The sequence below is a fragment of the Xenopus tropicalis genome, chromosome 1 (genome assembly GCF_000004195.4).
Source record: "Xenopus tropicalis strain Nigerian chromosome 1, UCB_Xtro_10.0, whole genome shotgun sequence".
Lineage (NCBI taxonomy): Eukaryota > Metazoa > Chordata > Amphibia > Anura > Pipidae > Xenopus > Xenopus tropicalis.
Genome location: NC_030677.2, coordinates 142,345,105 through 142,373,015, shown reverse-complemented (window position 1 = coordinate 142,373,015; position 27,911 = coordinate 142,345,105). Strand labels below are relative to the sequence as shown.

General features: G+C 38.1%; 1 protein-coding gene across 3 annotated transcripts; it reads right to left on the bottom strand.

Moving 5' to 3' along the window:
* Positions 1–2,565: 2,565 nt before the first annotated feature.
* On the bottom strand, positions 2,566–27,593 carry LOC100490649 (Fc receptor-like protein 5). Of its 3 annotated transcripts, XM_012971299.2 has the most exons (10): positions 27,465–27,593; positions 26,590–26,789; positions 24,895–25,037; positions 16,305–16,595; positions 15,563–15,853; positions 13,040–13,330; positions 8,992–9,291; positions 8,042–8,143; positions 4,794–4,831; positions 2,566–4,114 (listed from the first exon to the last, which is right to left on the bottom strand). In XM_012971299.2, the coding sequence occupies exons 3-10, from the start codon at positions 24,962–24,964 to the stop codon at positions 4,058–4,060; spliced, it is 1,440 nt and encodes a 479-aa protein (XP_012826753.2). In that variant the 5' UTR covers positions 24,965–25,037; positions 26,590–26,789; positions 27,465–27,593; the 3' UTR covers positions 2,566–4,057. The 3 variants fall into 3 exon arrangements, with proteins under 3 accessions (XP_012826753.2, XP_002934376.3, XP_031747275.1); XM_002934330.4 differs by lacking the exon at positions 27,465–27,593 and having other exon boundaries at positions 26,590–26,904; XM_031891415.1 differs by lacking the exon at positions 27,465–27,593 and having other exon boundaries at positions 26,696–26,904.
* Between the last annotated feature and the right edge of the window lie 318 nt (positions 27,594–27,911).

The window sequence follows — 27,911 nt, the reverse complement described above, 5'->3', positions numbered from 1 at the left end:
AATATTGATCAGCATAATTCTGTATACTTTAATTTTTGGGTTTCCTCCCTTTTTAAAGTATATTACACAGTCCAAACAATAGCTATTTTGCTATTTTTTGTATTTCCCTTGTGAACTTGATCGTTTTATTCACTTGGTTAAACCAGTGAAGGCTGGAACCTTATGTGTTTTAAATCTGGACACAGGTATCTTCTACATATCTGAACCAACGACTCAGTGTTGTTCCCTTGAAAGTGTTCAAGGCTCACTTTTTTAATGTAAAGGTTTGAGGATATCAAATGCAAATTTTGGACTAAGAAGACAGATGGTTTGAATGAAGAGCCCATTTATGCCAAACTGAAACAACCATCCCCAATCAGAGAAGGGAACGTACAATGCCTCTTTGACATCCTTACCCTGCGGTTTCACAAAAATTCACAATTCACCTCATGTAAATTAAAAAATGAATACGTGCCTCATGGTACTGAGCGTAGGGAATTCCTCAGCAATTTAAACCCTGAAGAATAATGCAGTAACTAATAGTCATGTGAATGATACCATTGTGCTTTAAAATTTGAAATCACAGACACAGTGAAAGCCATAATCTTGCAAAGTAATTAAATAATGTGCTCTGGCTTTCAAGCTGGAATATAGCAAAAACTTTTGAGACAACTTGCAAATTTATTCATTCATTCATATTACCCTGTACCAAATGGATGGGGAGCTTAAGATAATAAACAGAACTGCTTATCTTTAATCTGTAAACTTGAAAATCTAATATCCCCTAAAAATGTCAAAATCAGTTTTTAGTAGGCATACTTTTATATTTACCAACTGTTATTAATTGGATAACCAATTACAATGCAAGTTAAGTCAAGCAAAGATATGTTGTAGCATCACACGGTATCCCTACTACTTACATTGTCACCAAAAATGATACACATTTCTATTTCATAGGATCCACTGGAGTGTCAAATGCATTGTTTATTCACAGCCTAAAGAGCAGAAATGACAACTGATTTTCATACAGTGCTGTTATACTACAAACTGAACATAAAACAATGCAGATTTTCTTGCACTACTGACTAGATGAAGCTGAAGATGTGTGGCAACTAGGAATTTCTGAATTATTTTGTGCTTCGCTCATCTGCACTATTCACCCAAGTTTTTATTTTCATAATGTTTTATGCTGTGGTCACCAGTCTTTGACACAGAGCCGTATGTTCATCCTCCATAACTCCTTTAAAATGTTCTTTATCGTTTGGTTTCTCAAAGTATAAATATATGGATTAAGAAATGGAATGAAAATGCTATTAAAGATAGACACAGCCTTCTCTGTATTGGAATGCCCAGACTCACCAGACCTGACATAGAGAAAAATGCAGCTGCCGTAACTTATGGAAACCACCACAAAATGTGAGGAGCAAGTTGAGAACATTTTTCTTCTGCCACTCATTGATGAAATACCATAGATAGATAAGAGTATGAAAAAGTAAGAGGATACAGTGACAATGAATGAGCTCAGAATAGTAAGGGATGCAAAACCAAAAATTATATTCCTGGCTACCTGTGTTTGAGAGCAGGACAAATGAAGGAGAGCAGAGGCATCACAGAAAAAGTGGTTAATGGCTAAAGTTCTGCTGCAAAATTGTAACTGAGATATGAGAAAAACAAATGGGATGCCTTCTAAAAACCCAAATGCCCATGGTCCAACAGCGAGTCTCCAGCAGTTGCTGCTGGTCATGATAGAGCTATACCTTAAAGGGTGACATATGGCAAGGTAACGATCAAGAGACATCACAGCCAATAGGAAGAACTCAGTACCACCCAGAGAAATATACATATAAGACTGTAAAAGGCAACCTGATAGAGAGATAACTTGATTTCCACCAACAAGAATACTTAGTAGTTTTGGGACAGTGCAAGAAATAAAGAAAATGTCCAATAAGGCCAAACTTGTGAGAAGATAATACATTGGTGTTTGGAGCTGGCGGTATGTGCAGGTAGTGGCTATAATGATTGTGTTACCAAAGAGCGACAGAATGTAAACACATTGAAACACAGCATAGATACATATTTGTATTCGGAGACTGTATGGAAGCCCAAGAAGAATAAATTCAGTCAGGTTATTAGAGAGCATCTTTAGCCAGTAATGGTACCTAAAAATTGTAGTTCACCAAATAAATCAACTGTTTCATGGGAAAATATACACAGCCTGAGTGCCTTCATACACATTATTTGAGCTATGTGTTACTAGCGGTTGCAAAAGTATATTTGTAGAGAGAAGCATTTGAGATTTATTATCTTATAGCCTCTTGGGTAGCACTGGAAGCTTATCTCTGGAGAGCGAGAGAGAGGGATAGAGAGAGACACCAAAACATTTAAATTACTCCCCAGTGCCCTTCTGTGGCATTTAATTGCTGCATGAAAGATAACTTTACCTATAGAACACATTCTCATTATGTTAGGCTCTGTGTTAAAGGCCACATTCTGTATGTTTCAGAGTTGCTGATAAAAAAATATGATTATTTGTATGCAAAAAAGTCTTATATATGAGAAAAAAAACACACCACAACTAAATCATATTTTTTTCTTTAATAAAAATTAAGTTAAATAAAAGATAAAAAAGTTAACATAAAAGCAATTCTGTTTTAAAATGTCAAAAACAAGATACAACATTTATATATGGGTGCTTTGCTTCAAGGAGAAGAAAATTAAGAAAACTGTCCTATTGGGTGATGGCTCATGGAAAGACTTGCTGCCCGCAATGAATCTGCTCTACCAGGGCATCTCCCAAAAATACTTTCCCACAGGAAATAACATAAATTGCCAGTGGAAAAACATTCACATGGATACTTTGGGCAACTTTGGAAAAAGAAAAGAAAGTGTTTTTGTTTTTCCACGATTTACATTACATCTTCAGAAGATTTATCGCCTGCGCCATCGCAGAATTATTGCAAGCAACAGATATCCTTGTGTGCCATGACCCTTAATCAAAGAGCATAAGAGCAAATCATGACATTCAAAACTACAAATGTAACAGGAAGGATAGCTGGCTCTCAACTAGTTCTCCACAACATTTTTAGGCAAAGATGATAGGGAGCTAAGATGTCTGTGGACTTTCTGGAGGTCAGTTGCTGTACTTAAAGAGACAGAATATAAGGAAGCTTATGCTATTAATAAGGGCTTTGATTCTAATTTGTCAGCAATATATACTGTATGCTATGTATGTTCTTTAATACATAAAACTTGACTGGTCATTAAAGACATGATAAAAAGAAAGAGCAATTGTATGTCGGTATGTTATGTCACTGTAAAAACCCTTAATAAAGGTTTTGTCTAAATGGCAAACAATAACTAATCAGTCTAAAAAATATAGTAATATAATTTATATGATTTTCTTTTTAATTTGCCCCATGTAAGGCTATTAGCCTGACTAATTCTCATTAAGTGACTGCAAATAAAACCACTATAGAGGTACCTAAGTCCAAGGGTGGTCAACTAGGAGATCTCTTCTTCTTGTAAGTAGTGATAAGTAAGATTTTATTGCCAGGCATGGATTCATTGCGAAATTCTGCACTTCACCATTGGCAATTTTTTTTGAAACAGGCGCAAAAATTGACCAACACAAAAGTTTGTACAAGTTTTTGTACGTGTCATAAAAGTTGTGTGATAGCTACATATTGCGAATTTTCAGCAGTTTCATGAATTTTTAGCAGTTTCGCAAATTTTCCACCAAAACAGGAAAGATTCACTCATCACTACTTGTCAGTCAACAACAATGCTAAGTAAGGGAAATCTATTATGTGTAGCCTAGGGAGGCATGATTTACTTTCCTTGGTTTGCTTTCTCAATTTGAAGCATCTCATCCATGTAAAATTAACCACATTGTTTTCAGATACAAAATGAGATATACTAAGGGTAAGGGAGCAGATGACCAAGAGGGACATATATGATGCTACTTTCAATCCATGGTCTTTTGTACCAGTTGTCTATCGGTAAAATGATAAATTACGTTGATGTCAGTCTGTTGAAATTTACTGCCATAATTCATCCTTCCAAGTGTGGGAAATAGAAATCAGTTCTTTGGACTTCTTTGTTTCATTCTCAGACCTGTCGTAATCTTACCATCCTCCTGTAAAAAGGATCCAGATACAAATGTCATAATATAATGTGTGACTTTATCATAGACAGCTGAAGGCAGACATTGTGTGGAACATAAAGCAAGTAAGTAAGTATTCACTCAACAACATCTATAAAATTACCTTTACTGTATATAATCCATTAGATATATTACTTTACTGTGTCCTTAATAACTAAAAACAGGACTTACAGGTTCTGTCATAAGTTCTGAAACTGACCTTGTAGTGAATCCCTGTTTTGGTACAAGAAGGAGCCTAAGCATTAACAACCCTACTTTGTTCTGATAAAGCATATGGGGGCTCTGCCTCTCAAAGCCTCTTAAGGTTTTAATCATAGACTGTGAGGTTCTTGAGCCAAGTCATGCCATTATATTGGGTGGGGTGTCATTTTGTATGTCACACCAGGAAAGGGGTATAAAACCCCATTCCCTTCATGGTCAGGTTAGAAGTGTTTTTCCATTTATACTTCTCCATGTACGTGCTATCAATGATCTTTCTCTTAAAGCAACCTCAACATCTCTGTCTGAGACATTGGACAGATTTAAATAGCAGCTAAGCAGAAGTCAAGTAGGTGTAAAGTATATGCTATTAATTGAAAATCAGATGTTTTCAGGAAAAAGTTTTTTGGTCAATACAGTATATATCCCTTTATGAGGTTGACCTTTCCCTTACTTCAGAGGACTGTGATTTCTCTCCATCATCTGCAGAGCCTGGAAATAAGGGAACAACAACATTTTAAAATTGTTTTGAACTACAGTATAACATAGAGAACATTCACCGATCTTATATCCTCCTATATTTAAAGGACAAGGCAACTCAAAATATAATTTTTTTCCTAATAAAAGAAACCAAAATTCTAAGCAGCTTTGCAATATACATTTATTACAAGTTTGTAATGGTTTTTGAGTTATTTGTATATATAATTGCTATTAGAAGCAGTGCTTGCCTGTCCTTTTCTATTCTCTGCCCTGGTGGCTCAGACTGTTGAAACATTGTAACACAAGCCAGCAGCCTGACAGACCTGTATTGCTGGAGAAGCAAGACCTTTGCAACATTGTTTAAAATGTAACAACCAGGAGTTCAGCAAATGCTGCTTTCAATAGCAATTACATTTACAAATAACATTTAAAGCGCTACAAATTTTGAATTATTTCATATTGGAAAGTTGTTTAGAATTATGTTATGTTTTACGCAAAACGTTATCTTTGGGCATGACATGCCCTTTAAAGAGATTCTGTCATGATTTTTCCGGTGTACTTTTTATTTCTAAATTACACTGCTTACATAGCAAATAATTCACTCTACCATTTAAAATGTTATTCTTGAACCAACAAATGTATTTTTTTAGTTGTGGAAAAAATGTATGCAAACGGAGAACTTGGGAACCTCTTTTCATTAAAAAAATCTCTTTTATTTAATCCATTAAAACTATCTCAAGGAACACACACATCCAGCTTAACGCGTTTCATGGCTTCTTGCCACTTCATCAGAAGCTACTACGGTGCCTCACACCAACCAATTCTTTAAATAGGCATGTTTACCCACACCCATTTTGTACATTAACCCTGTAAGCACAAAACATGAAAACAAAACCATTTAAAAACAGCATGACCCCAAATACATGGTTAAATAAAATAACCATATTATATGTTAATTGCAAATAAATCATTTTAATCATACCCCAAATGATTTTGTTTGTTATACAAAGTAGTTCCTTATCATAATATAGATATTAGCCCAATTATTAAAAGATACATAATCTCACTTTAGTTATAACATTGGTGTGTAGGCAGCCATCTCAGTGCATTGTGCCTGAGTCTGAGCTTTCAGAAGAAGCCAGTACTACACATTAGAACTGCTTTCAGATAACCTATTGTTTCTCCAACTCCCATGTAACTGGAGGAGTCCCAAGCCGGATTTGGATTTCTTGCTATTCAGTGTTAGTGTGATATCTACTGGGAGCTGCTATCTTGCTATCTTCCCATTCACAGTAATCAGGGGGGAAAGGGAGGGGGGTGATATCACTCCAGGTTGCAGCTCAACAGTAAAGAGTGATGGAAGTTTAGCAGAGCACAAGTCACATGACTGTGGCATGCTGAGAAATTAAAAATATTGCTAGCCCCATGTGAAATTTCAAAATTAAATTTGAAAAAGTCTGCATTTTTTTTCAAATGGATTTCAATGCAGGATTCTGCTCTATCAGCTCTATTAACTGATGCATTTTAAAAATAAAAAATTATTTTCCCATGACAGTATTCCTTTAATGTTTGAATTGGAACAGTATCTCACTAGGTTAAAGTTTAGATTGAAAGGCCACAGAAGTTAGTAATGAGCTCATTACTTACTATTCAGTAGTCTTAGGGGCAGATTTATCAAAGTACGATTTTTGAACCCTTAAAAAGCACGATACAAAAAAATCGTATTAAATACAATTTTTTTGTATTGTGCTTTTTAAAGTACGAAAAATTCTTATCTTAAAATTGGAAAAAATCGTATCTTATTGTATAAGGTCCGAAAAGTAAGTTTTTTGCGTATCTGAATGATCGTAAAATGCAGGAAAACCTTTCCGACTTTGATCCTTCTGTGCATGATTTTGGAATCCTCCCATAGGGCTCAATGGCACTCTGCAGCTCCAACCCGGCCCAAGGAAAGTCTCCCATAGGGCTCAATGGCACTCTGCAGCTCCAACCTGGCCCAAGGAAAGTCTCCCATAGGGCTCAATGGCACTCTGCAGCTCCAACCCGGCCCAAGGAAAGTCTCCCATAGGGCTCAATGGCACTCTGCAGCTCCAACCCGGCCCAAGGAAAGTCTCCCATAGGGCTCAATGGCACTCTGCAGCTCCAACCTGGCCCAAGGAAAGTCTCTCATAGGGCTCAATGGCACTCTGCAGCTCCAACCCGGCCCAAGGAAAGTCTCCCATAGGGCTCAATGGCACTCTGCAGCTCCAACCCGGCCCAAGGAAAGTCTCCCATAGGGCTCAATGGCACTCTGCAGCTCCAACCCGGCCCAAGGAAAGTCTCCCATAGGGCTCAATGGCACTCTGCAGCTCCAACCCGGCCCAAGGAAAGTCTCCCATAGGGCTCAATGGCACTCTGCAGCTCCAACCCGGCCCAAGGAAAGTCTCCCATAGGGCTCAATGGCACTCTGCAGCTCCAACCCGGCCCAAGGAAAGTCTCCCATAGGGCTCAATGGCACTCTGCAGCTCCAACCCGGCCCAAGGAAAGTCTCCCATAGGGCTCAATGGCACTCTGCAGCTCCAACTTGGCCCAAGGAAAGTCACGATACTGAAGCTTGAATGAATCCAAAACTTTCGTACTCGGCGCGACAATATGATTTTTTGCCCCTTTTTTTGTTGTGCTTTTTGACGCAAAGTACAAAAAAGTTGCGCAAATGTATGAAAAAGTCGCAGAAAATACGCAAAAGTTGTAACCTTTAAAAAAAAAATACAATTTTTTTGTATTCGGACCTGTCGTACTTTGATGAATGTGCCCCTTAGTAATGGTAGATGCTGAGAACACATAATCATGGAAAGTTGTTGACTAAGACTTTGGCATTCACACATACAGATATAGCAATAGAAATACCGGCAAATGTAAGGATATGCACACAGAGACAAGCGAATGCCTTAATGTAATGAAATATAGTTAGGGAAAAAAGGGGGAAAGGATTAATAGTAGAAAGAGAGCAAAGAATTTATATTGATAAGATGACAGTTGAATGTCAGCCTTTTAAACCCGACTTTGGTTTTGCACCAACCATCATAACATTTATTATTTTCCAAAAGTTGTTTTAATCTATATATATATATATATATATATATATGTTATATATTTATTTATTTATATACTACTACTCTTTTGTAAATGGTCTAAATGTAAGGGAAAGGGAGGGAGAGGATGAATAGGGTAGATGATATTTACCTCTTCTCGCCAAACAAATCCAGTAAAGTAGGAGAAATACTGTAATCAACACCACAACTCCAGCAGCAACTGCAATAGCTATGAGCCAGTTAACTGATCCTGCTAAAAAGGAATGCAATGGTGTTACTAATGGAGTGCAATATCTATAATGGAAATTAACTCCTTATTATGCAGTTTAATAAGGATTTGTTTCAAACAGTTTTATCCCTAGTTTACAGTATATATTCCAGATAAATGTTGAATAATGGTCCTTCTTTATCAAGTTTAACCCTCTGGTGTCTCCTCAAGCATCAGTGACAATCACTGGGAATTTAAAAACACTTATGCTGTCTGTATGATCTCTAAGACAGACAACCCTCTGCCCAGTTCCACTCTGCACTAGTAATAAAAAAAGGTGATAGGTTATTAATTCTATCCTGTATCTTATGCATTTGGCCCACGATACCAGCTATAATACAAGGAAAGCAAGTTGTAGCAATATATATGGATTAACAGCTTTATGCACTTAATCCCTAGACATGCAGACCAAACCTGTTAAAGTTGGTATTTCAGCCTCCCCCCTGTCATACCTTCACCTGTATTTGCTTGTACACCTGACACAATAAATGGGTTTACCCCCTTTCTACTAATTGGTAAGAGAACTTGCTTTCTGGTGTCTGCTGTTGGGGCCTTGCTGGTGGTTTGTCTTTCTCTGCTCTCAGAACTGTTTATTACGCTGGTATGCCTGGGTATATCCTAGCCTGTAACATTGTACAGTAACTTATTCAATTTGGATAAAATACTGAGCTCTGTACATCTATGACACTGTCAAATTAAAGATATAAAACATTTTTCTCTATAATATACATTCTCTCCTTACAGTTTGTGTAATTTGTTATTTAATATACCATGCACAGAACAAAAAAGGATAAGAGTATAGAAGATAAAATAACATTATGAGTGCTGCATACTTATAATCGTGATCTCTGCAGGGTGACTCCTGGGTGATGTTAAGGCACGTCCTTTTATGTATGCCGTATACTGACAAGAATACTTGAAAACTGAGGTAGCATTTAACATAGACATGGTGATTACCATTTTCATCTGTGCTCTGCTTGTGTTGTTGCTAAATACTGCTTCTCTATCATTAAGGAAATGGAAAGTGGTATTTTCATAGGGGATTGGAGTTGTACAGATCAAAGTCACATTTGCACCATCCCAAATTCGTCCACTAGGTGGATCTACTGCCAGCACTGGTGACTGAAGGGGATCTGAAAGTGAAGGATGCAGCTGTTAGGACAGGATATTAATACTGCAGGGCTTGTTTACATATACCTCAGACAGAAGCGCAAACGCACACCCTTTAGTGTCCATACAAATAGGTTCAATACAACTTGTAAAGGATAAACATTCAACACTGCCCTGCTTGTGGCCTGTGATTTCAGTTAGACATGAACTTATACAGGTATGGGACCTGTTATCTAGAATGTTCAGGCCCTGGGGTTTTCTGGATATGGGGGTCTTTCTGTAATTCGGATCTCCTACCTTAAGTAATTAAACCCAATAGGACTGTTTTGGCTCCAATAAGGATTAATTATATCTTAGTTGGGATCAGGTTCAAGGTACTGTTTTATTATTACAGAGAAAAAGGAAACCATTTTTAAAAATGTGAATTATTTCATTAAAATGGAGTCTATGGGAGATGGCCTTTCTGTAATTCGGAACTTTCTGGATAATGGGTTTCTGGATAAGGGGTCCGATACCTGTACTGTAATATAAGTTTAATAGTGTCATCATGGTAACAATTGGTCTACTGTTAACTTTTAAATGTTATGTTCACTTAATGTGCTTGCATGGGTGTTCCTGGTACTGATATGACTGTGTTAAAGGGAACAAAACAACAGAAAGGGAATAGAAACAAAAGTTAGTCAGGATTCTAAACAAAGAATTAGGTAGGGCTTGTTATTAATTTTTACATTTTCAGCTCCTTGAACATTGTCCCTGAGGTCTCTTGCCTCTCAAGGGGATTCATTAGCATTTATCTACAGAGCTATATTTTAACTCTGCTATCTGGGGAGGTCTTGGTCTAATTTAGTTTTATTAGCTATATTCGTTTTCTGCATAAGGCAGATTAAGAAACCATTAACATTTTAATACACATAAATATAAAAACAATGATTAGCACCTTAGTAATAAATGGAATTTATTTAAAAAGGGGTTAAGAAAGATACTGTACATGTCAGACTGTCAGAATAAATAAAGTTTCAATTAAAAATTTGACATCTACTATAGGTGCTTTTAGAAAAGGAATCAGAAAAGGGGGCTTAAAGGGTCACACACAACACAAAACCCCTAATAAACCTATCACTGTAATCTGTTCCTTCAAAATGTATGAATAGATACCATTTTTATATGTTGACATCCAGCTGCAAAACAGTTCTTTCTGCATCATTTAAAATACGGTCAGGGAAGGAGGGACTAAAACACTGATGTTACAAATTGTAACAACTTCTCCACAGTTTACAACAGCATGCAGTACTGCATAACCCACAATGCATTGCACTGTGAAGTTTTTTACCTTATTGACATCACGTGTGCAGGGGATTGTGGGTTTTCGAAGGATGCAGACTGAAGGCAGGCTGAGGACAGTCCGAACAGTCAATTTTTAATTGATGTATATTGCAAAGTTACTTAAAAATACGTTTACTTTTCAAAAAGCTTAAGTTGTGTTTGTGTGGAGTTCCCCTTTACTTAGATACCTATACAGGAGTGAAAAAAGAGTATATAGTCAAGCTGTCCTTCAATGCATACAGAGTTCATTTAGTTCTCATAATGTGGAGTCTTTAATTGACATGAGGTGTTTTTGGTTGCAGCTGCCCTTTACTGGTCCACTCTGCTGGACTCTCCAATTCAAACCAAATCTCTGTAGACTAGCACAAAATGGATACTATGGTGCAGTACCCTTAATTAATTGAAATAAAGTGCCAAGTGCAACACACTGTGCCGTGTTAAGTAAGTAAAACTTGTTTAGAAAAGTGCCATGTGCTGAGGACCCTTCAGGAATGTTAGACCAAGTATGATAGGTCAGCCACCCAATGGTAAAATTGCCTACTCACCCAAATTTAAAGGTGAGTACACATCACCCAACTTTATGCTATAAGTCTATAGTGTCTTTAAGTATTCATGAAATATTCATAATCATTAAAGAAAATAAGAATATAATAGTTCAGACTTCATTAAAAATGTTTCATTCCTTCTGAAGAATTGTTGCGGTCCATGTGAAAGGCATTAAAGGGATACTGTCATGATTTTTATGGTATACTTTTTATTTCTAATACACTGTTTACATAGCAAATTCACCATTGAAAATTTTATTCTTGAACCAACAAATGCATTTTTGTTAGTTGTAATATAGGCATGTAGGCAGCCATCTCAGTGCATTGTGTCTGAGTCTGAACTTTCAGAAGGAGCCAGCGCTACACATTAGTACTGCTTTCAGGTAACTTATTGTTTCTTCTACTTCCATGTAACTGGAGGAGTCCCAATTTGGACTTGGGTTTCTTACTATTGAGTGCTATTCTGATATCTACTGGGAGCTGCCATCTTGCTGCCCTTCCATTGCTCTGCTGATTTGCTGCTGGGAGGGGGGTGATATCACTCCAACTTGCAGCTCAGCAGTAAAGTGTGACTGAAGTTTATCAGAGCACAGGTCACTCTGGGAAATTAAGAATATGACTAGCCCCATGTGAAATTTCAAAATTAAATAAAAAAAAAAATCTGTTTGTGGTTTTGAAAAACAGATTTCAATGCAGGATTCTGCTGGAGAAGCGCTATTAACTCATGTGTTTTGAAAAAAAAACATGTTTTCCCATGACAGTATTCCTTTAAGAATAAGGAACAGTGGCAGCATATCTCTTTTAATTATATAACATTCTCAATTTCCTGTTATTCTGTGAGTATATGGTGTGTGCACTTGGCACTTTATTCCAATTAATTAAGGGTACTGCACCATATAATCCATTTTTCACATCCCTAAAGAGATTTATTTATATTTTTGGATTTATCTAGGAGAGCAATCCAGCAATCTCACCCTAAACTGTTTTCAGGCTAGTCTCACCATAGCCATTTCAATGGGCCACTCGTCTGCAAAATATTAAAATTTCATTTTAAGATGACCTTACCCTTTAAGTTTTAGCTCTGGAGTACTTATAAAGAACTGTATTGTCTTGCTTGGTGCTAGTAAAGAAATTATGATAGCAACATGTCAGATCCTACTGTGTACATTTTAGGACAGCCATCCAACAACATTTTCCCATATGTTTTTTACGCATTCATTCTTTTCTTCCTTCTCAAGATCTCCATCATTACTAACCATTTAGCTTCCCTATCTTCATGATCAGTCCTCCTCCATTGATGCTCAAATCTCCTCACCCTAACCCTAGGACAACTGACACAGGATGGAGGCTAAGTAATAATGAAGAGGAAAGAGGACTGAGTATGGAAGAAGGAAGGAAGGGCTGATGTCCATGTTAAGGAACATGCTACAGGTCATATCTTGGGGCACCCTTTTATTTTCTACACAGTTTTTTGTATAACAGCCTTTTGTCTTTTTCTTTGTACTTTAGTCTCGCTGCATAGGATAATGTGTTCCTAGGTTCCTAGGTGGCAGAAACACACTATCATTGTATTTCCTATCAACAGCCTGTCACAGCTGGTACTGAGCACTTTGGTGTGGGTATTAAAAAAACACATTTAAATAAAAAGGGTATTTTTCCTTTTCTCTGAGCCACAGAAATGCTTTTGCTCTGTGTTCATAATGTTACCCATACAATGGATGGCTGTCATTCACTCACCCACTCAAAATAACACAAGATCAATTATTATTGTAGCTTAGCTGTAGTTTTCCCTTTTTAGCAATAGACCAGTAGTCACACAGCAGTGTTACAAACTAATATGAATAAACAGTACATGCACATCAATGCAATTGGCCACAGGCCAGACCTACCTCTGTGTCCTTACCTATTATATACAGCTCTTTTGTCACACTTGGAAAAGATGGGATTTCCCTTTGGCTCTTTGTGCTCCAGTACATACAGATGTAGTTTCCCTTGTGCTTCTTGGTAAGGTTCCTCAGCGAATGCTGACCAGAGTGTGTAGTTGAAGGGGACACCACCTCACGTTCCTCATAGTAAAAGCGATACAAACTGACTGGCACTGTAGAAGGAGCTAAACACTCCATTGAAACAGTCTCCCCCACTATAAATGTGGAGTAAGGTGGCTGGAACAACAACAATGGGGATGTAGATAGAGCTGAAACAACAGAGGAGGAATTTATAGTAATTATAAAACAACCTTATATGGCTACTTGCTCAGTTTGCATCAGTACCAATTGGTCAGTGCAGGATTTTTATAGTTCAATAATAGATAATAAGTAAAGTGGAAATTCAGCTTATTAAAAAACACATTCTAGAGAAGTGTATACAGGTATGGAACCGGATATCCAGAAATTCGGAAAGGCCATCTCCCACACTATTTTAATCAAATAATTTCTCTCTGTATTAATAAAACAGTACCTTGTACTTGATCCTAGCTAAAATATAATTAATCCTAACTTGAGGGGAAAAAAAATCCTATCGGGTTTATTTAATGTTTACATGAGTTTTTAGTAGACAAAGTATGGAGATCCAAATTACAAACCCCAGATCCCGAGCATTTTGGATAATAGCTTTTACAAGTGTAATATATTTTCACAAAATAATTCAGATTAAGGTCTCTGAGTGTATATATAGGGGCCGATTCACTAAAGGTCGATATCGCATGCTTATCGCATGCTTTTTTGCATTAAAAAGCATGCGATAAATAAGTACCAATTCATCAAAGTCATTTCACATGCGTTAAGACACAAATCGCATGCGCAAAAAAATGCATCAGCGCTGTTATTTCTAACGCATTGCATTAATTAGCGAATAGAAATTGTACTAACGCATGATTCACAAAATCATATGAAGCGTTAAACATGCAAAATATCGCATTAATCTGTGCGAATATTAACCTACTTGGGGCAGGCGGTACTTAAAGAAAATTGCGGTTCTTGAGCTTTTGGCAACACAATATGGACTTTGCAGTGGGATTTTTTCAAGTATGTGTTGGCCCTAGAGTAATGCAGCCGCCAGTTTTCAGGGAAATGGTCATTTTCAGAACAGTAGTTTTCAGAAAGTAATGGTTACGTGCATAATATTGTGCGCTAAATATCGCACGCGGTGAAATATATCACACGCGACAGGAAATAACGCATGCGGTGGGAAATAATGCAAGAAAATCGCTCATCGCGAGTTAAATAACGCAAAGAACATTGCTTCTTAATTATGACGCGTGTCCTTTTAGTGAATCAAGCGTTAAGTTGCAAAAAATTAGAATATAACATTTTTAACGCATGCTATAAATATCGCTCGTTTTATCGACCTTTAGTGAATCGGCCCATAGTGTAAACTAGAGCACTCCGAATAAAGTGAAAAAGGTGTTTATTGGTCCTTGGCAGTGGGCTCAGCAGTCAGCACCTGACGCTACAACAAGAGGTTGTTATAGGTGGGTATTAGCAATTTGTATTTATAGTGTAAACTAGAGGGATCCATGACAGACACTTTCTTAGCTTTAAGGCAGTTTATTTAACACCGGGGTGCCCATTTCAGCACACAAAACATAAATCATAAAAATAAACCCTGCCCTCTGGGTGCTTCCTTCACACATTAGATGAGTTCCCTCACTAAACTGGGTCCCTTGTTTGGGGTCACCCCTGTACTCACAACACTTCTGGGGGAACTGCTCAGCTTCCTGGCTTTCCTCTCAGCTCCTTAGACACTTAGGAGCCCATTCATTAAACCACGATTTACCACAAATGAGAAAAATTCATATTTTTCTGATTGTTAGAACTTTTCGTATTGACCACAATAATATTGTTAAACTTTTCGTGGTACGACTTTTTTGTGGTTTTCCTTAAGTTCCACAAAGTCGTATTTTTCACAAAGACTATGATTATTTTGGAGTTTATTTAAGCTTTGGTATCGTGACTTTCTTTTGGCCAGGTTGGAGCTGTAGAGTGCCATTGAGTCCCATGGAAGGCTTCCAAAATCATGCACTGAAGTTTCAAAGGTTTTTGCATCGTTTATGATTGTTCGGATACGAAAATTTTGTGACTTTGGATCGCAACCACAATATTTTCATAAGTCCAAGACAATAATTTTTGCGCAATTTTTGCACATCACAAATTATTGTGGTTACTCCGAATTTTTTCCAATTGTGCTTTTAGTTGGCGAAAATTTGTGATTTAATGAATGGGCCCCATAGTCTCTTGGTCCCTTGACAAGTCTCCCTCTGCTCCTTGCAGAGGCAGGCAGCGATCCAGCCCCTCTGGGTGTTGCTCAATGTCCCTCAATGAAGTCTCCAGGGGCACCGAACACTGTGCAATAGTGTAATTTAATGCAGCAGTTAAGACACGTTTTACATGTTCATCAGAAAAGGTTGATTATAAAAGTATTGCCCTACCTGTTACAGAAAGGGTTTGTGGTTTGCTTCTAGGGGAATATACCACCCGCTGGTGTTCTGATAGCCAGTACTCGCACTTATATGTCCCAGAATCCTTTCTACTGATGTTGTAAATAGAAAAAGTAGATGCTAAATTGCCACTTGAAATATTGAGCTCTCTGTTATTCTTGTAAAATTTGTAACCCCCTGTGTAAGGGTAAATGTGATGCCGACACTCTAAATGCACATCTTCTCCTTCAAAATAAAGAGGGTATTTGGGATCTATGTCGAGAACTGGAGTTGTGGGTTGATCTGAAAGTTAAAAAAAAAAATTGATACAAGCACATAAAGAAGTAAAATATTATATATTCATACATGGTTAGTAAAATTATATGAGAAATAGTACTGAAACACTGGTGGGTGCCAGTATGTTAATCACTAACATTGTGGCATGGTGCCCTAACAGTGCTGTCTAACTTCTAATTCAGCATATTTGAGGACCTTTAAACAGAGTGGGGGCCATAAAAAATCATTTAAAGGGCTGCATCTGGCCTCCAGTTGGACAGACCTAGAAGAGTATGAAGCCCCAGCATATATTATTTTATTATACTTTATTTTAACAACAAAATGAAAGAAAACAGTAGAAATAAAGTAGAAAAAAGTGTGATAGAAATCATGACCCAGATGATGTAGGTGCAATTTGTGTAGTTTATACAACATCATATTATTATAATCAGTTGCTGAGGCCTCCACATTTACTTACCCATTACTGACAAAGAAACTGGAGGACTTTTTGGAGATATCTGTTTTCCTCTGGAGTCTTCAATCCAGTACAAACAGGAGTAAGATCCAGCACTTCCCCGGTTCACACTGGTGATTTTGTGATGTTTTCCTAAGGGTCCATTTATGTCTTGTATCTTCTGATGATTTTTAAAGAACTGGTACCCATTTACTGTAATATTAGAAGGAATCTGGCATGACATGGACACTGGCTCTGCAATAAGGTAAGTGGCATATCCAGCTGAGAATGAAATGTATGGCATCTGAAGGGAGGCTGCAAGGATATTAAAAGTAAATGGTAAGGATTTATACAGCATGTATACAGGAAAATGCAGGCAATTGCAGAGTTGCACTTGTTATGTATTCTTCTGTGTGATAACTTTAGCTAATGGTCCTGACTCAGAATTTATTGTACTGTCTTTCAAGTGTAACCCTTTCTTGGCACACTCACTTCTGTTGGGCTGTATACTTGCTTAAACAGGAAATTTGGTTCCCTTTTGCAGATGAAAGGTACTGGGAACTGGGATTTTAGTGCAGTGCCTCCACCTAGTGGACACTGAGGAGGGGATTTCCACTAGGAAATAATCACACACAGTTTGCAGCAAATATCAACTTTATATAACTGGGTGTTAAGGTAAAATAATTAACATGCAACAGTATTGAACCCTGCTCTGGAAACCTGTGGGATAACCTCTATCTCCCCCCCCCCCCAGTTCCTCCACAGTTTGCCCTTAGTCTAGCTCTCCACAACTTCCAATGCAGTGACCAATCATATCTGCTGGAAGAGAGTGGCTGAGAGGCCTCTTGGGCCACTTTTAATTCAAATTATTCCTCAAACCAGTATCTGAACTGACTCTGTTGCTATCGCCTGAGGAATCAAGTGGTGGCATCTATAGAGACCAGGCAGGGAGTGTCATGTCTCCAGCATAAGTTTCCATCACCTTGTTTTCAACAAGGAGAAATCAAATCATTCCTCAAACCAGTATCTGAACTCACTCTGTTGCTATCGCCTGAGGAATCAAGTGGTGGCATCTATAGAGACCAGGCGGGGAGTGTCATGTCTCCAGCATAAGTTTCCATCATCTTGACGGTTTTTGTTGCTTATTAGCAGTGAACTCCCTCTGCTGACTGTTTGCTGTATTTTCAGTGTAATCTCTGACTCTTTGGAACCACCATACTTCTGACATGTGACCTATTACAGTGCATAGAGTCCATGCTGTAGAAGAAGCACCCAATATCTATCTTTTCCCCCATAGTAGCATTGCTGGTAAGCATACGGACAGAAAACTGCATTAAGTCACCACTAAAGCTGCCAGCACCTTAGAGACACTGTATATAGTTGCTGCCAGCATTTTTGTATTCATGTTGCAGTTGTTTCTGTGTGTTTATTGCAATTCAGTCATTGAATTTCATCTCATTTGTTTCAGTTTCACCATTTTCCACAATCATCCAATAAAGTTCAACAGACTTTATTCTTGGTCTCTTTTTTTGGAGTGTGGGATGGTTTAGCTGCATGTCAAGCTACAGACTGACTCAGGGTAACACATAGGGGCACATTTACTAAGCAATTATGAGATAAAGTCTGATTTTTTTCATACTTCTAGATAATTTTGAGATTTACAAGTGGTTTTTCACCAGAACTCAAATTTTGTTATTATTTTTTTATTACACTGAACTTCTCCTTTAAGTGGTTTAATTGACACCCAAAGAATGACACAATTCATGGTAATATAGACATAAATAATCATGAATTGATTTCAGGATTAGTATTTTAAAATATTCTCTCAGGTTAATTATGAACCTCAGTAAAAGTGTCCCCAGTGTGACTGTAGGTAGGACTGACCTATAACTTTGTGGTTGAGATCTTGTTGTTTCACTATTGCTAACTTCTGTGTTGTACATGTCCTGTTGCACCAACCACATTTAAAAAATAAGTCTGTATAATAATTATATTAGAAATCTAAATTATATGTATTGTAAATTATGTTTGAACATAACGTTCTCAGCATATGTATGGGAATGCCATCCAGTCAAGGTACTTTATAATAACAGCTACACAAAGGATTTACTAACATCTGCTGCTCTCTTTCTTTTAATAAAAACATTTATTTAAAATGTCAACTTATGTCTTAAGTTTATTATTTACTTAATAAGACACATAAATGTTGTCCATGTTGTTTGCACCTTCCACAGTGGCATACACAAGGTATAGTACATTGGTGTTTCCATTCACAACGCTCAGAAGTAATGCCAGGGAATAAGGAGAGCACTTAATCCAGGATTTGGCATGCAGGATTCGGGTTTTGGACTGGGCCGTCCGATCCCTGTTGGTGCTCCCCCGGCCACCGGTGTCCCTTATCTGATGCGTTTCACTTATGCACGCTCAGGGGAGGACATGTGGTGGGGGGCCTTGGGGGATGCGGGCCCCTGGGGTGGCAGCTCTGGTGGGCCCTGCACCCCCCCCCAGTCCAACCCTGTCTAAACCTAATCGATAACCTTAAAATTATGTGACTGTATATACTCGAGTATAAGCCTAGTTTTTCAGCACCCAAAATTTGCTGAAAAAGTCACCCTCGGCTTATTCTCGAGACGGGTCCCTCCAGACTAGCACCCTCTGTCCTTTGTGTGCAAATTAAGCCACCTGCAACCAGATCCTCCAGTGCCCTGGCCCGCTCCCAAATTCATCTTCTTCTACCATCCTCATCTGTCCCATTCTGCACTAGACATTGCACTTTTTTGTTCTATGTAAACTATATATAGTTTTGAAAGATTTTAACTCTTTGTGTTTTAGCTTGGTTGCTGATTGAGCTAAGAGAGTAGTACTGTTAGGGTCTCATTGTAGATACCATATTGTTTTTGTTGACCCTCTTCTCCACTCACAGAGCTAGTTTACTGTTTTTCTTTAAATACATATTTATAAACATATACCCAACTGATGCCTCATTTAATGTAATTTTATTGGTATTTATTTTGAATATTGAAACTTAGCAGTAGCTGCTGCATTTCCCACCCTAGGCTTATACTCGAGTCAATAAGTTTTTCCAGTTTTCTTAGGTAAAATTAGGTACCTCGGCTTATATTCGGATCGGCTTATACTTGAGTATATATGGTGAAAGCTTTAGGCAACTGAATGCAACAGTTTTTGTTTACAATTCAACGCAAATGTTTTATTTTTCTCTAATGTAAGTATGGGAGAGCTGGAGGTACTGGCGTTGGAGCGGAAATATGATGTGATTGGAGTTGCTATGAGTCTCATGAAAAAAAAGCAAATATTAAGGAGGAAGTGATGGGGTTAACAGAGGGAGCTGAATCCTTATGGGTTGAGCTTCTCACAGATAGTAAAGAATCTACCAAACTAATTGTAGGGGTATGCTATAGACCCCCTAATGTAAGCGAAGAGGAGGAGGCCCAGCTCCTGTTGCAAATAGAAAAGGCTGCTAGTTTGGGGCAAGTGATAATAATGGGGGATTTTAATTACCCTGATATTGACTGGGGCAATAGTACTGCCAGGACAGTAAATGGGAACAAGTTTATAAACTTGCTGCATGACAACTTTATGTCACAAGTTGTCGAGGAGCCAACCAGGAACCATGCTATACTAGATCTAGTGATCTCTAATGACCCAGAACGTATAGCAAATGTGCAAGTGGTTGAACCCCTGGGTAATAGTGACCATAATGTTATTTCATTTAATGTTTGGTGCAGGAAACAAATTTACACGGGGGCAACAAAGACAATGAATTTTAGGAAGGCAAATTTTAGCTCCTTAAGGGCAGCGCTTCAGGGCATAGATTGGGGCATTATGTTTTCTGATAAAAACACAGAGCAGAAATGGTTGTCATTTAAAATGATATTAAATCATTACTGTTCTCAATTTATTCCATTAATAAGAAAAAGTAGAAGTGTTAAGAATCACCCTATGTGGCTTAACTCTGAGGTAAAGAAGTTAATAGGGAAAAAAAGGAAAGCTTTTAAGAAATATAAGTCAGAGGGGACAGTAGATGCGTTTAATGATTATAAACACTATAACAAGTGTTGTAAAACAGCAATCCGGAAAGCAAAGATAGAAAATGAGGAGCGCATCGCGGCCGAGGCCAAGACTAACCCCAAAAAGTTTTTAAAGTATATTAATAGTAAAAAGATGCAGGTTGAGGGTGTGGCCCCATTGAGTTATAGTAACAATATGGTTACAGCGGATACAGAAAAGGCAGATGTGCTTAACCAGTTCTTTTCTTCTGTGTATACAGTAGAGGAGCCAGAGGGCCAAGTCCCACCCAATAGCTGCACTGTTGCCTCAGCTCCAACTACACAGTGGTTGGCACAGGATATGGTGCTTAAAGGGTTACACACGATAAATGTAAACACCTGGCACCTGGGCCAGATGGAATACACCCTCGGGTACTGAGATAGCTAGGGGCAGAATTGCAGTGGCCCTTGTTTCTGATATTCTCAGACTCTCTTTCATCAGGTATGGTACCTAGGGATTGGAAGAAGGCGAATGTCATTCCCATATTTAAAAAGGGAGTAAGATCTCAGCCTGGCAATTATAGGCCTGTAAGTTTGACATCCGTGGTGGGCAAGTTATTTGAAGGCTTGTTAAGGGATCACATTCAAAATTATGTAGTGGAGAATGCCGTTATGAGCAGTAATCAGCATGGCTTTATGAAGGACAGGTCATGTCAGACCAATTTAATTGCTTTTTATGATGAGGTAAGTAAGAAGCTGGACAGTGGGGATGCAGTAGATATAATCTATTTGGATTTTGCCAAAGCATTTGATACCGTTCCCCACAAACGACTGCTTTCTAAGCTAAGGTCTATTGGTCTTAGTGAAGTCGTTTGCACATGGATAGAAAACTGGCTACAGGATCGGGTACAGAGGGTGGTTGTTAATGGTACATTCTCTACTTGGAGTAAGGTCCTCAGTGGGGTCCCTCAGGGTTCTGTACTGGGTCCACTTTTGTTTAATTTGTTCATAAATGACTTAGGGGAGGGTATTATGAGTAATGTATCAGTGTTTGCAGATGACACAAAACTCTGCAGACCAGTCAATTCTATCCAGGATGTGACATCCCTGCAGCAGGATCTTGACCAACTGGCAATCTGGGCAGCTAAGTGGCAGATGAGATTTAATGTGGATAAATGTAAGGTCATGCACCTGGGATGTAAAAATATGCAAGCCCCGTATACCCTTAATGGGACTGCACTAGGCAAATCCCTAATGGAGAAGGACCTTGGAGTCCTTGTAGATAATAAACTTGGCTGTAGCAAGCAATGCCAGGCAGCAGCTGCAAGGGCAAACAAGGTTTTGAGCTGTATTAAAAGGGGTATAGATTCACGGGAGGAGGGGGTTATTCTTCCCCTTTACAGAGCGCTGGTAAGGCCCCATCTAGAATATGCTGTTCAGTTTTGGTCTCCAGTGCTCAAACGGGACATTATTGAGTTAGAGAGGGTCCAGAGAAGGGCAACTAAGCTGGTAAAGGGTATGGAAAGTCTCAGTTATGAAGAAAGACTGGCCAAGTTGGGTCTGTTTACACTGGAGAAGAGGCGCTTAAGAGGTGACATGATAACTATGTATAAATATATAAAGGGATCACATAATAACCTTTCTAATGTTTTATTTACCAGTAGGTCCCCACTTTTGGAGGGCACCCACTTCGTTTAGAAGAAGGGAGGTTCCATTTAAACATTCGGAAAGGATTTTTTACAGTGAGAGCTGTGAAGTTCTGGAATTCCCTCCCCGAATCAGTCGTGCTGGCTGATACATTATATAACTTTAAGAAGGGGCTGGATGGATTCTTAGCAAGTGAGGGAATACAGGGGTATGGGGGATAGCTCTCAGTACAAGTGAGGGAATACAGGGTTATGGGAGATAGCTCTCAGTACAAGTGAGGGAATACAGGGTTATGGGAGATAGCTCTCAGTACAAGTGAGGGAATACAGGGTTATGGGATATAGCTCTCAGTACAAGTGAGGGAATACAGGGTTATGGGAGATAGCTCTCAGTACAAGTGAGGGAATACAGGGGTATGGGAGATAACTCTCAGTACAAGTGAGGGAATACAGGGGTATGGGAGATAGCTCTCAGTACAAGTGAGGGAATACAGGGTTATGGGAGATAGCTCTCAGTACAAGTGAGGGAATACAGGGTTATGGGAGATAGCTCTTAGTACAAGTGAGGGAATACAGGGTTATGGGAGATAGCTCTCAGTACAAGTGAGGGAATACAGGGTTATGGGAGATAGCTCTTAGTACAAGTTGATCCAGGGACTGGTCCGATTGCATCTTGGAGTCAGGAAGGAATTTTTTCCCCTCTGCGGCAAATTAGAGAGGCTTCAGATGGGGTTTTTTGCCTTCCTCTGGATCAACTAGTAGTTAGGCAGGTTATATATAGGCATTATGGTTGAACTTGATGGACGTATGTCTTTTTTCAACCCAACTTACTATGTTACTATGCAAATTAGGGTTGGAATTCAGTATCAAATCTTTTACGGAGGATTCTGTATTTTGTATTTGGCCAAAACTTACAGGTGACACAATTACCAAGAACACTACGTCTTACCATCGATATCCAATTAAAGGTGCAGCACAATGGCTGCACTAATGATATATAATGCATGCTGATGGATGCAATAAGTACCAAGTATTAGTAAAAGAGCATTCATTAAGTGGCTGTATAATTTTTCTTTTATTTGCAGTGAAGAAATATTTTGGGGGATTTACTATGATTTACCAGCATGAACTTTTTGGTTTCTATGGTAAATTTGACTTTAAAAACCATATGTTTTGTGGCTATTTGCAGAAACAGGTCTGCTCTAAATATAACCACACAGCTTCCCAGAAACATATTTGTTTCTTTTTTAATCTACTTCTGTTTTCACTTCTATCTACCTGCAACAGCACTCATTTAACAGTTCCTTTGCTCTTGCATCGCTTTGCTTTGTTGGACCAATGTCATTTCTCTTTATAAACAGATTTTAAGTATGTCTGTCCTTTGGGACCACCCCATTTTTCTCTTTGACAGAACTTATGCCCAGGGTAGCAGTAGGAGTGACTGGAGCCTGTAGATGATGAGAGCAGCCCAGGCCAGAATAATCTACCTCTGCCCCCAGGTCCATTCTGCACCCTCAAATCCTTGCTTGCAAAAATCAGAAAGGTAATAAATATTTCCCACTGTGGTCTCCTTAGTAATTTCTTTCTTTTTACCTTTCTTAATTATTGTTTCAATTTGAAATGCTTTATGGTTGTTAAGGGTGGCTGACTTGGCAACCAAAAGACTATCACTCAGCAGGCTACAGTTTTATTATTATTGCTAAAAGTTAATTAAAAGATGAACGTCCCCTTTCAAAGTCATACATGAGTGAGGACAAAAAAGGCCACTGATCAAAGAGATCTGTGCATTATCATGTTAGCAGACCATGATGCTGTGCATTGAGGAAAAGGAGTGAATTTAGCAAGAAGAGGAGGGTACAAGGCATCATTCATTATGTTTTAAATCAAATTTGTGTATTGGAAGGGCCATGCATTCTCTACTACAAGGAGATATTGACCTATAGCATGCAGAAAGAAACCCCTATATATATTTATATTTCTAAATATTTATCTGGCTTTGTTTGTTGTTGGCATTCACTTTTAGAAAGGCTAGCCAAAACGTTAGTCCATTTGTAATAAACACCATTTTTTCTTTCACAAGTACTGTGAGTGCGGTCTCACTTTACCAGTTTATTTATAAATATAGATATAAGATAGATAAATATATCAATCTGACACTCATGAAATACAACAACAATACCCTTTAAATGTGGTGGAGCAGTAATAACAATCTTGCATGAATCATGCATCTCGAATCATTTAATAATTAGCGATGAGCGAAAAATTTCGCCATGTACAGTGTTTTGGTGTGGGGGGAAAGTTTCACGAAACCGCTGCAAAAATTTGCCACATATTTAGTTTTGCATGGAAAAAAAGACACACGGAGTGTGCGGAAAAAAAACATACATGTCATTTTAGCCTTCCCTTCCACATCAACCAACTTGCAAGTAAGTTGCAGGTAAAACTCAGTCCCTTTTTTAAATGTATATTAAAGCAGTAGAATACTTAATGAATCAGATAAAAGTGAGTGTAGGACTGGCCAGACCGGGGATGACTTTGACATAGTTGGCCAGCTTGAAGTATATTGCAATATACACTATGGACAAACAATCCCTGGGGAGGGCATTTCTTGGTAGCTTAATGCACAGAATGTCTTAATGTCATATATATATATATTGATAATGGGTGAGTGTATATATATATATATATATACACACACATAGGGAGCCAAATATTATAAACAATCAAAAATAATTGCCTTTATTTTTAGTGTGTTGAATATAGCTTTTTAAATGGAAAACTATGCTCATCTTGTCTTTGTCAGACTTTGTCACACTTCCCCAGTACAGAACTTACAAAAATGATTTCCTTCCACTTTTGGCTACATACTGCACAGAGGTGTCCGATTCTACATTTCGAAACTTATCCACTGTACTTTTTTTTTTAAAATAGGACTTACTTGTACAATGTATTTGGACTAACCTTCATAGAGTTTCACTGTTTCCAATACACGAAGCAAGATGCAAAAGGACCATAAGGAGGAGCTGTGCATGGCAGAGGAGTAATGCAAGATGCTGATGTGTCAAAGATTGTTTATAATAACCATAGGTGCAATGTATAGGATACTGGAAAAAGAGAAGCATATGGAAGTTTATGTGATTACATATACACTCTGTATATCTCAAGAAACAACCCACAACCATACAATTAAAAGCTAGTTGTGTAGCCCAGTAGTGCCTGTAGGGATGTAGGTTCAACAGGAACAGTAACACCAAAAAATGAAAGAGCTTTAAAGTAATAAAAATATAATGCACTGTTGCCCTGCACTGGTAAAACTGGTGTGTTTGCTACAGTAACACTACTATAATTTATATAATAAGCTGCTGTGTAGCCACGGGGGCAGCCATTGAAGCTGTAAAAAAAGTAGAAAAGGCACAGGTTACATAGCAGATAACAGATAAGTTCTGTAGAATACAATAGTGTTTTATCTATTATCTGCTATGTGCCTGTGCCTTTTCTCCTTTGAATGGCTGCCTCCATGGCTACACAGCAGCTTATTTATATAAATTATTGTAGACTTTCTGAAGTAAACACACAACTGTTACCAGTGCAGGGCAGCAGCACATTATATTTTAGTTACTTTTATACACTTTCATTTTTTGGTGTTACTGTTCCTTTAAGGTTACTGTTGTGCTTATCAGTGCCTGTAGGGATGTAGGTTGGACATCAATGTTTTTTACATATCTGCACACTTCACAAAGGTACAAGCAATATAATTGAAAATCATCTTACTATTCCTGAAATTCTCACTAATTTTTTTTCTAGTTTCTTCGCTGTATTTGTACCAAAAAGTATTATACATACAGTAAAGTTTGCTTGCACTCTAATATATATATATCTTTCTTAAAGTACTTTATTCCATAAATTTCAATACACACACACACACGTATATATATATATATATATATATATATATAGTGAAAGAAAAAAGAAACCATCTTGTTTATTTAGCCACTTAGATACCCACCAGCCATATACTCATCACTGCCTCAAACAACAGTGGAATCCCCTCATCACTGCCTTAGGCGACAGTGGAAAACTAGGAGCTCCTTTCATCCCTGTTTCTAGAACAGGGGTATCGCAAATCGGGGTATGGCCGCCCCTCATTTTTGGTAAAGTGTTCCCCATTTGAAACTGGGCTTGGAGACGCTCTAGCTCTCCCTTTTACACAAAAGAATCTATATATAGATTATCACTATATAGTGGGATTAAGTGGCTAAAATTCACATTCAGGATAACCCATCTTTTGTTCCTGTCAAATTTTCCAGAACAGATAGATGCAACCAAATCCCATAAGAAGAGCTAGAACTAATTCAATGTGTATAGCCAATGAATGCACTATATATCTGATGGTAGGCAATCCTAATTAGTATAATTCTACTGTAAATCCTTATTTATATAATTACACAGTGAGAGATTAGTTATACAACAAGTATCCCATGAAGGGCAGAGAGAGAGAGTTCTTATCACTATAAAACAAAACACACTTTCACTGACACATTAGTACATTCACAGTTACCTTAACATGAACACAACATGTAATGGGTTATAAACAGCTGTCACTAAACTCACAAGGGTTAGGCACAGACTAACATAGTGACATACAAAACAACTTACAGCTGGCCTATCCAAGGTTCTTAGAGCGGGTTACTCTTGTAAATACAGCTAAGAGAGGGTATGAAAGTGATAGCGAGAGCTTATCAGAGACAAATCTTGGTTTCACCTTTGTTGGCGGCTAAGGTCTCAGTATCCAATCATCTCCTCCTGTATGGCTGTCCTCCAATTTCTCCACTCCCAGGTTTACTTCGGCACCAAAGCTGTCAAAAAATAAACAGTTGGATAGGCCAGTTTGATTGTAGCTACATTTTTTTCGTACAAAGGCAGTATACAGACATTCTTAACAAAACTGTCTCTAAGCTGATACTACATATAATGTAACAAAACGTGTCAGTCTTATAATCCTGAAACACTCTTATCATATATCTCTAAGAACAGAACAGGCAAAGAGGAACAGTTGACCACATCGAGCTTGTCACAAGCTCAATGACTCATCAAAAGTTGTTCAGCAGCGAAGAGAAAACATTCTTATACAATGTATTTCAAAAACCCTCTAATATTAAGTGATATGAACAAGATGGATTCTTTTTTCTTTCACAATATATACACACATTCTTTTGTTTATGTTTCTGTAATAATTAGCATCCCAGGCCTACAAGTAATATTGTTGGCTGTTACTGACCCAATCAATGTTAGGGGTGTGGTATCGTTTTTAGGAAATTGTTATCCTATTCGCTTCCTATCCTGTCTGCATTACCATTAGCTATACATTCATTTATGCATACAATTCCCTTATGGATACAAGTTGTTTCCTAATGTGCATAACCTATTAATATACCAAGCTTGTACGTGTTCTAAATATGCCAAAACTTTTTTTCATTACCCCACTATACATCTATAATATATAAGTTTGTAGTTTTATGAGGAAACATTACCTTAATTCTGCTGATTGCTTGAGACCGTTGTTAAGGGCTGAAGTGATAAAACCTTCTACGTTTCCCTGATGGCCACAGCCCCTTCCCTCCTTGCGAAGCTGGGACAACAGCCAGGAGCGGGACAAGGGCCGGAGGAGCCGCATTGTTAGAAAGGAATCTCCTGCTGGCAGCTCCACTCCAGGAGCAAAACAGGAAGGGAAGAGCAGTGAAGGAAACTTTACAATAGCAGGGAAATTATTGTGCATCATACATGTGTATACAAATAGTGGTTTAAAGAATTACGCTGCAAATTTGCACAGTAATCAATGTTCAAGTTTTCATTCTTTAGTTTGTTAGATACAAAGAGCATGTAGCTTGTGCAAATATGACAGATTTAAGTAGTAGGAGTGATGTATAATTAAGCCATAAAGTGACATGGGGATGTGCCATGGCAAGACAGACATACGG